Below are 9,569 nucleotides of genomic sequence, written 5' to 3' on the forward strand. Positions count from 1 at the left end.
AAGAGTTGACCCTCTTTCTCTGAATGGTTTGTTTTTATGTAATATAAAATTTGTTTAATGCAAACATTTTTTGTCTTGGCCAGTAGGGGTCAGTTGGTTGGAGTGTCATCCCATTCATTAAAAGATTGCATGTTCGATTTCAGGTTATGGCACATACCTAGGTTTTGAGTTTGATCCCCAGCCCATTCAGGAGGCAACCAATCGATGTTTCTCTTCTTTTCAATATTTTTCTCTCTCTCCCCAACCCATTCCTTCTCTCTAAAAATCAATGAACATGACCTCAGATAAAGATTAAAAATATCTAGTTTGCTCTTAACATATTACTCTATCACAGTGATTTTCAATCTTGTTCATCTCATGGCATACATAAACTACTAAAATTCTGTGGCACACACATAAATACATTTTTTGCCAATATCACACAGAAAAATAGGTGTAATTTTGATTAATTCACATCAGACATCTACTGTTATCATTTTTTTATTTGACAATCTAGGGTGATTGTCAAATGAAAAATATTTGAGGCAGTGCTCCTGACTAAGTAGTCAGATATTGCATATTTTAAAAATTCTACAGCATGCCAGTTGAAAATCACTGCTCTATCAGTTTACTTGCTCTCATTTATTCATTCTTCATTCATTCAACAAATATGTAACTGTCTTCTATGTAGCAGGCACTGCTCTATGAATTGGTAAGACAGTTATGAACACAATAAAGCTCTGCCCTCATAGAGTTATCCAATATAATAAAAGGCTAATATGCAAATCTACCGAACAGCAGAATGACTGGTCGCTATGACACATAGTGACCACCAGGAGGTAGATGCTCAATGCATGAGCTGCCCCCTGGAGGTCAGTGCTCTCTCACTGGGGGAGAGCTGCTCAGTCAGAAGCTGGGCTCACAGCTGGCAAGCCCAGCGGTATTGGTGGGAGCCTTTCCCTCCTCCACAGCAGCACTAAGGACATATCCCAAGGGCTCATGGACTGCGAGAGGGTGCAGGCTGCACTGAGGGACACCCCACCCCCAGTGCATGAATTTTGTGCACCAGGCCTCTAGTATAATAAAAGCGGCAAATAAATACATAATTTAAAAACAGGTAGCTGTTATCAAGAAAAAGTAATCAGGAGAATAAACTGAGTGAACAGTGATCAATGAAAATCTCTCTGAGAAGTTAACAGTTGAACTATCGGGTCTAGTAATAATTAATGTCGTTTTTAAACATTCATTTAAAATCTTGCTTGGCGTTGACTTGTATTGACATAACCTTCAAACACGTGGTATCTACAGAACGTGTGAAGTGCAATTAACAAGTTTTGTTTGAGAAAGTTTGTGTTTGGTTTGGTTTTTATTGCAAAACTAGGGCTAAGAAGATGGCGGATGAAGAGCATATTAGGCACTGCATGCTTTACGAGTTCCAATTAGGAAGAAAAGCAAGTGAGGCTGCAAAAAAACATCTGTAGTGCTCTTGGTCAAGATGCAGTTAGCGCCAGAAAATGCCAGCGTTGGTTTGAGAAATTTCGCTAGGGAAATTTTTCGTTAGATGATAAGAGTGGTCGAGGCCGTGTGTCCAATTTTGATCAAGAAGCTCTTCAAGCTCTTTTGGTGCAAAATCCTCAAATTACCCAACAAGAGCTTGAGACAACTTTAAATTGTTCACAAAAAACAATTTCCAATCAATTGCGTACACTTGGCAAAGTCCAAAAGTTTGGAAAATGGGTTCCTCATGAGTTGACCGACAACCGTAATCAAAGAGTCACAATATTTCTCTCTCTCTCTCTCTCTCTCTCTCTCTCTCTCTCTCTCTCTCTCTCTCTCTCCCTTTCCCTTTCTCTTTATAAAATCAATAAAAATATATTTAAAAAAATAAAAATAAATAAAAAGGCAACATGGTAAGATCCTCAGTAAACAGAAACTTTGAGAAAATAAAGACTATTTTGTTGACTCTTCCTTCAAAATACATCCAAGTACATCCAAGCGGCAAATAAATACATAATTTAATAACAGGTAGCTGTTATCAAGAAAATTCCTTCAAAATACTTCCAAGTATCGCTCCTCTCTCGTCAAAACCGTTTGCCGTTTTTAGAGCAAATTGTTACCGGAGATGAAAAATGGGTGCTGTATGTTAATTTGAAAAGGCGGCCTCAATGGTTGGACAAAAATGAGGCTCCGCAGCCCACGCCAAAACCTGACTTGCATGCGAAAAAAGTGATGTTGTGTGTTTGGTGGAATTTTAAAGGAATTCTTCATTATGAACTTTTACCATCTAACCAAACCATTACAAGTGCAGTGTATAGTGCCCAATTGGAAAGGTTAGCCCAAGCTTTAAGAGAAAAAGAACCCGCGCTGATTAATCGGAAGGGCGTAATTCTTCACCACGATAACGCATGACCGCATACTGCAAGAATCACTGCTGAAAAACTGCGCCAGTTGGAATGGGAAGTTCTCCCTCAACCTGCATATTCTCCTGATATTGCCCCTTCCGATTACCATTTGTTTCGTTCTTTGCAAAACTTTCTTCTTGGAAAAAAATTTAATAATGAAGAATGCCTCAAAAATGCATTGACCGAATTTTTTGCATCAAAATCACAAGAATTTTACAACAGAGGGATTAAAATGCTTCCTGAGAGCTGGGCACAAGTAGTAGAAAACAACGGCAACTATATTGTTGATTAAATTTTGTTGTATTGTTTAAATAAATTCGATTTAAAAAAGTATTAGAAAACGACATTAATTATTACTAGACCTAATAAGAACTGAGGATGCAAAGGGGACAAGTAATATAATCATTTGTGGGGGAGGGAGGAGGAAGTGCTCCATGGAAAGAAAACAGCAAACGCAAAAAACCTTAGGCAGGAATCATATCTGAGAAGTAATAACATAGTTGGCAAAGTAAGTAACAGAAAGAAGAATTGAAAATAATGTTTTGTTAGTAGCCAGATCATAGAACTTTAAAAGGCATAGGATTCATGGTTTTATTTTGAAGAGAAATGAAAAACCACAAAAGTTCTGGCAAAAATTGCATGATATGATTTAAATCAGAGAGCAATGATTTCTTTTCTGTCTATTTTGAGATGAGATTGTAGTGTAACCGGAGTTAAAGCAGGGGAAATAATTAGAGTAGTAGTCTGGTAAGAGATGAGGTGGAAATGAAGATGTATAGTTGTACTTGGATGTATTTTGAAGGAAGAGTCAACAAAATAGTCTTTATTTTCTCAAAGTTTCTGTTTACTGAGGAGCTTACCATGTTGCCTTTTATTTATTTTTATTTTTTTAAATATATTTTTATTGATTTTATAAAGAGAAAGGGAAAGGGGGAGAGAGAGAGAGAGAGAGAGAGAGAGAGAGAGAGAGAGAGAGAGAGAGAGAGAGAGAGAGAGGGAGAGAGAGAAATATTAATGATAAGAATTTCTATCAACTGCCTTCTGCACACTCCCTACTGGGGACCAAGCCTACAATCCGGGCATGTGCCCTGCCCAGGAATCAAACTTTGACCTTCTGGCTCATAGGTCAATACTCAATCACTGACCCACACCCACCAGGCACCACACTGCCTTTTTTTAAATAAGAAAGATGAAGCAAAAAAAGTACTGGATTTGAGATTCAAAGAATAGTATGCTAAACTTAGTTATGTCTCTTAACCAACTTAGAGAACTAAGGATACCACTTAAATTCTCTGGCCTCAGATGTCTTATCAATAAAATAAGAACATTAACACTTTTCTTGCCTTCCTTATCAGACTGTTATGAAGGTCAAATGGGATATCTTACAGTTTAAGCTCTGTATTTTATTCCATTCTCTTTGTAAAACACAGATTGATATGTTGAATGTTTGAAACTAGTCACAGCTACAATACTCATACTCTCCTACTCCCAGCCTAATTAGGTGTGGGTCAATTAACTATAGGAATGAATAGAGATAGAGACAGAGACAGAGATAAAGATAGAGATAGAGATATTTGATCCTCTAAGGCAGTGTTTCTCAACCTTTCTAATGCCGTGACCCTTTAATACAGTTCCTTATGTTGTGGTGACCGCCAACCATAAAATTATTTTTGTTGCTACTTCATAACTGTAATTTTGCTACTGTTATGAATCGTAATGTAAATATCTGTGTTTTCCAATGGTCTTAGGCGACCCTGCTAGCAGTTCTCAACCTGTGGGTCACAACAGACCATTGCAAAACAGATATTTACATTACGATTCATAACAATAGCAAAATTACAGTTACGAAGTAGCAACAAAAATAATTTTATGGTTGGGGGTCACCACAACATGAGGAACTGTATTAAAGGGTCGCGGCATTAGAAAGGTTGAGAACCACTGCTCTAAGGGGTGGAGCTAGAAATCTTTCTTTTAGACAGTTAAGAACCACTGGCCTGTTAAGTAATGAGCACCCTAATGATGACAAGAAAACAAAATATTATTTGTCTCTCAAAGAGTTTTTAGAATAATGACAGTAACAAATAAAATTTTGAATCATAACAAGGTACTAAATTCACTCTACAGATATATACAGAAGGAAAACAGAAGACAGAAAAACTAACACTATCCAGGAAAGTAGTTGTCTGAACTGGTTTCATGGAAGTGGTGTTTGAACTGAAGTAAAGGGTAACTTTACTTCAATTACACTCAAGCTGGAAGAGATATTCCAGTCAGAAGCAAAATATTGAGAAAGAGCATTGAGATATGAAAAAATATGGTGCTTTCAGGGAATACAATATGCTTAGGGAATCAAAGAAATGAGGATAGAAAAGTAAACAGGAGCCCCTTCCTCTGGGAACTATATAAAGTAATTTGAAGGTTATTGTATAAAGCAATAGTTTCAAATTGTGTTTCATAGAATTCAAATTCATAAAAAGCAGTTCATGCATTTCACAAATATCTGAACAACATGGGCATTTAAAGGCATACATATCGATTTTAGTAAACCAATGCATTAACCTGTTTGTTTTTCTGATCTTGAACAAAAATTTTTTTCTACCAATTTTTGTTTTTGTTTTTTAACACCTTATAGATGTGACAGTAGCAGTAGCTTTATACTTTTACTTTTTTAAGCCTTGTAAATGTCCTTCTACCTGTGTATGGATAATATTACAGAAGAACCAATAATAATAATATAATATAATATAATATAATATAGATTATATAATGTATTATTATTTACTTTCAAATGTGTGCCAATTAATTACTGTATTTATTTAATAAATGTTATTTACTGGGGTTTCACATAAGACTTGTCACTGCTCTAGAAAAACCAACACAATTTTTATTAGGGAATGACATAATTAACATTATAATTTAGAAATAACCTCTACAATAACAAAACGAATTAGAGTAGGGTAAAACAAGAGGTGAGAAGATCAGTTAGAAAGTGATTTCAATGGGATGATAAGTACTAGAGATGGTGAAACAGAATAGATAGAATTTAACAACTAATCAGATACTAATAGAGAGAATGGTTTGCAAAACAGCAGATTCTAGATATATACTTTAATTTTGACCACGTTGAAAAGGTCGAAGTACCCAGAAAGTGCCAACTGTTTAGTATGCAGAATAGAATGTTCTTTGCACATTTAATCAGTGAGTCCAACTGAAGTCCCCATTTTAGTAATGGTTCTAATTTTGGAATTTCCATAATCCATTTATATATATATATATTATAGTCCAGGTAACCTAAAGCACAATCATATAACAAGATTTTATAATTAACTATATTCCTATCCAAAGATGTCATAGTACTTTCACCAGTCAGTAAGATTTCAATACTATTAGTGTTAGCTTACATAGCTATCGACCCTGTATAATTTCTTTCAAAATTGTTATCTAAAATTATTATATCCCACTGATGATAGTCATTCCACTAAGAAGGTGACTAAAAAGATTAACAATATTATAAATATACAGTGCATCATCTTTTCCAATTTACACATTGCCTTCACCTAATTGTCTCTTTTATCTTCCTTATAACCTTAGGAGAGAAGAGCAGAAGTACTTATTACCATACAACATGTGAGAAAATCAAGGCAGATAAACGTCTTCCGCAAGATTACACAGCTGGGCCCTAGCTGGTTTGGCTCAGTGGATAGAGCGTCAACTTGGGGAATATAAAGTTCCATTCCAGCCAAGGGCACATGCCTGGGTTGTGGGCTCAGTCCCCAGTAGGGGTTGTGCAGGAGGCAATCAATCAATGATTCTCTCTCATCATTGATATTTCTATCTCTCTCTCCTTCTCCCTTCTTCTCTTAAATCAATAAAAATTATATATTTTTTAAAAAGATTATTCAGCTGGCAAGTGGCAGAACTTTATATAAAACACAAAAGTTCTGATTCCAAGGCCAGTGCTCTTCATGTGCTCACCACACCATGACTATCTCTTGTCTGAATAGGAAGATGTCTATAATCCTATTTTCCTCTTTTGCATTCACTCATTTCCTCTGGATATTTTTATTTAAAACCTTCTCTACAAGCTTTACAACTTCAACAACCCAATTCCATTTGGTTTTATAAATCTACCTTTTCTATGCCAATTTTTCATCTACTAAAATCTTCCTCCATCACTACCACATTCACGAACTGAGAGAATTTGGAATTTTTTTCATAATCTTGAAATGGAAATAGTAGTACATCAAAAATTAGAGAAGCAGGGCATAATTCCTTTTGCTAGCAATCCAAATTTGGCCTCTAGGAATCTTTTCTATATTTACCTCATGACCACTATTTAGCCCCTCCTTAAACTAAACAAATATGTATTATTTCAAATTTAGAACAAAATTATATAAAATTTTATATACAAAGTAGTTGTATACAAAGTATACAAAATTTTGTACACAGGGTAAGCTATAATTAAATCAGTTTATTTAATCTAATTATAAAAACACTCCTTTTATATAAACTAATTTACAACATTTTAATAACTATAGAATTAATGTTTTATAATAATGCTATTGGGAATAGAAACTAATACAATAATAGAAATTTATCTCATTATACATCATTTGTTTACTACAAAACTAATTTTAATAATTTTAAAAGATTTTGTGGAAGTACAAAAAAATTTAATACTTAATTTCTGTGTCTTCAAAAATTTGCTGTTTCTGCCCTGGCCAGGTGGTTCCATGGGTTGAAGCATTGTCCCTGCACACTAAACGGTAGCGGGTTTGATTTCCAGTCAGTGCCTGTACAGAAGGCAACTAATGGATGTTTTTATCACACATCACTGTTTCTCTCTCTCTCTCTCTCTCTCTCTCTCTCTCTCTCTCTCTCTCTCCCCCCCCCACTCTCTCTTTACCTCTCTCTAAAATCAATTTTTAAAAAAGTGTATCTTTGGGTGAGGATTTAAAAAATTTAGTGTTTCTTATGTGTTCAAACACATTTATAAAACTATATTCATCTAAATCATGTGAGTAATGTAATAGCTTTTAAAAATTACACATGCCAGGTTCTAGGACACCCCAAAAAAAGGAAAATAAAAATTATGTCATTTTGTTTCAGAAAATATAACAATACCTCTCTATATTAACAATGCTTGTTTTGTAAGTTCTCATCTCTCCCCATCCGAAATTCTCTTGTGATTGTTCATTAGAAGTTCAACATTAAAGTATGTTTACCAAAAATATTTCCCCACTAAACCAGAACATAGGCTACTTTTGAGTTCTAAGTATTAAAAGTTCCGACATGGCATTTGATTAATTGTTTAGTTTAAGACTCTGGGTGTTTTTATTCAGAATTTAAACAATGAATTTAAAACAATGCCATTATGTTTTTTTAATAGATATATTCATCTAGCTATTATCTACTTAGCTCTAACAACGTCTTAATAGCATTAATCATTTTACTGAACAGTGAAATAAAATAACAATTAATTTATCTGAATAACATCACAGGGCTCTCCAGAATAACCATTTTCTCCTTCAATTTACAACTTCCACATAAATATTACATTAAAAATGTTCTCCACTAGTGGCCTCAACATTATCTTGCAAATTCTACTTTTTATGTTTCCTTATTTCCTTCTTAAACTATCTTTAAAAAAAAAAAAAAAGTTGATTCCTGGAATGCCTTTATTAAATCAAACTGACCTATTCACAGAGTTCTCTGTACCAGACGCTGATGCTGGCATCTCGACAATTTCCAGGTGTGTGTGTGTGTGTGTGTGTGTGTGTGTGTGTGTGTGTAACACTCCCTTCCTCACACAGTAAAATAAAGAAATAACAGGCTTTAAGCCAATTCAAAACTTACCTTGCAAATCTGGAAATACTCTGAGGTCAGGGATTCCTGGATCTCTTCTCGGAGAGGCCCTCCAGAGTGCAGGGCACCGCTTCCAGCCCCACCGCCACTGTTACTGCCGCTGCTGCTCCCACTGCCAGGGGAGGAGGCAGTTAAGCCATCCAAAACTTTCCGGAAATTAAACTTCTTCATTTTTTTAAAAAGATCTGTTGAGAAATTCAAAGGAAAAGGGAGACTTAACTCATGGAATTATACCCAAGTAAAAGCGTTTAGCTTTTCATTAGTCAAGGCAGCAGCCTGGTATCCATTTTACTACCATTGGCTATATGGGACTTTAAAAAGTCAGGCTACCTATTGCCTAATTTTAATTCTAAAAAAAAAAAAAAAAAAAAAAAAAAAAAAAAAGCCTGTCTTTCCAAATAAAAACCACAACTCCAAAAGCAACAGCATATCCCTCCTCACCCATCAAAATTTCAAGGGCTTTATCCCCAGCTGTGGCTATGCTTTATCAGCACCGGGGTAAAAATAAAAGGCGGTGTCATCATCGTCATTAGCATTATATCATCATTATTATACAATCAAACCGGAGTCCAACCGACCAAGTCTCTGTCTCTCTCTCTCTTAAGGGCGGGCTTTCCAACTACGGGCTCAGCTCAGAATATTTCATGTTCAGAAAAAATGATGTTGTGGTGGGGAGGAGGTAGAAGGAGCCGGTACACCACCTTCTGGATCGTCTTCAATGCTCCCCACCTTTTTTATAATAGGAATTGGGATGGGGGTGCTTTTTCCATTCCCCACCCCAAACACCCGGGACCCCAAACCATCTGCGGGGGGACCTACAGCCACAGCGAACGGGAAGGGCGAGCGACGGCGCCAGCTGCCCCCGATTCTCCCTCCGCTCCCCCCTCTCTTCCCTCCCCGCGTTCGGGCCCCCCTCCCTCCTCTCCCCGGTCCACCCCCCTCGCGCCCCGCTCCTCCCGCAGCCGCCACCGCGCTGGCCCGCCGGTCCGCTCTGCCCGCAGCTCAGCGGCGGCTCTGGCGGGACGTGAAGCAGCAGCAGCGGCGGCGGCGGCGGCGACGGCTGCGGCCCGAGTCCCGCCTCGGCCAGCTGGGCGCGCAGAGCCGCGACGCCCGCCGTCTCTCCCTCCCCGGGGCCGAGCGCAGGAGCTCCGGGCTCCCGCCGCCCGCGGACGCGCCGACACGGACCCCATCGCCGCGCAGACAGCCTCGCGCGGGCACCGGGCTCACGGGCGCACACACACACAGGTGTGAGGGAGCCACGCTGGACGGCGGCGTCCGCGTCCCACAGGGATGACCCTCGGACTCCCGCCTCAAAGCACCTGC

The 9,569-nt window shown here is 37.7% G+C and overlaps 1 protein-coding gene across 9 annotated transcripts in view; it reads right to left on the bottom strand.

Moving 5' to 3' along the window:
* The window catches only part of STXBP5L (syntaxin binding protein 5L), a 165,086-nt gene extending 155,998 nt beyond the window's left edge, over positions 1–9,088 (bottom strand). For 6 of the 9 annotated variants that reach the window (XM_036448299.2, XM_045583962.1, XM_036448296.2 and 3 more), the window contains exon 1: positions 8,238–9,087. In XM_036448299.2, coding sequence (XP_036304192.1) covers positions 8,238–8,417 — 180 coding nt within the window. In that variant the 5' untranslated portion in view covers positions 8,418–9,087. Of the gene's footprint in view, positions 1–8,237 lie in introns of all 9 variants that reach the window. The other 3 variants (XM_036448297.2, XM_036448292.2, XM_036448295.2) reach the window with 1 other exon arrangement.
* Between the last annotated feature and the right edge of the window lie 481 nt (positions 9,089–9,569).

Source organism: Pipistrellus kuhlii, unplaced genomic scaffold (genome assembly GCF_014108245.1).
Source record: "Pipistrellus kuhlii isolate mPipKuh1 unplaced genomic scaffold, mPipKuh1.p scaffold_m20_p_2, whole genome shotgun sequence".
NCBI lineage: Eukaryota > Metazoa > Chordata > Mammalia > Chiroptera > Vespertilionidae > Pipistrellus > Pipistrellus kuhlii.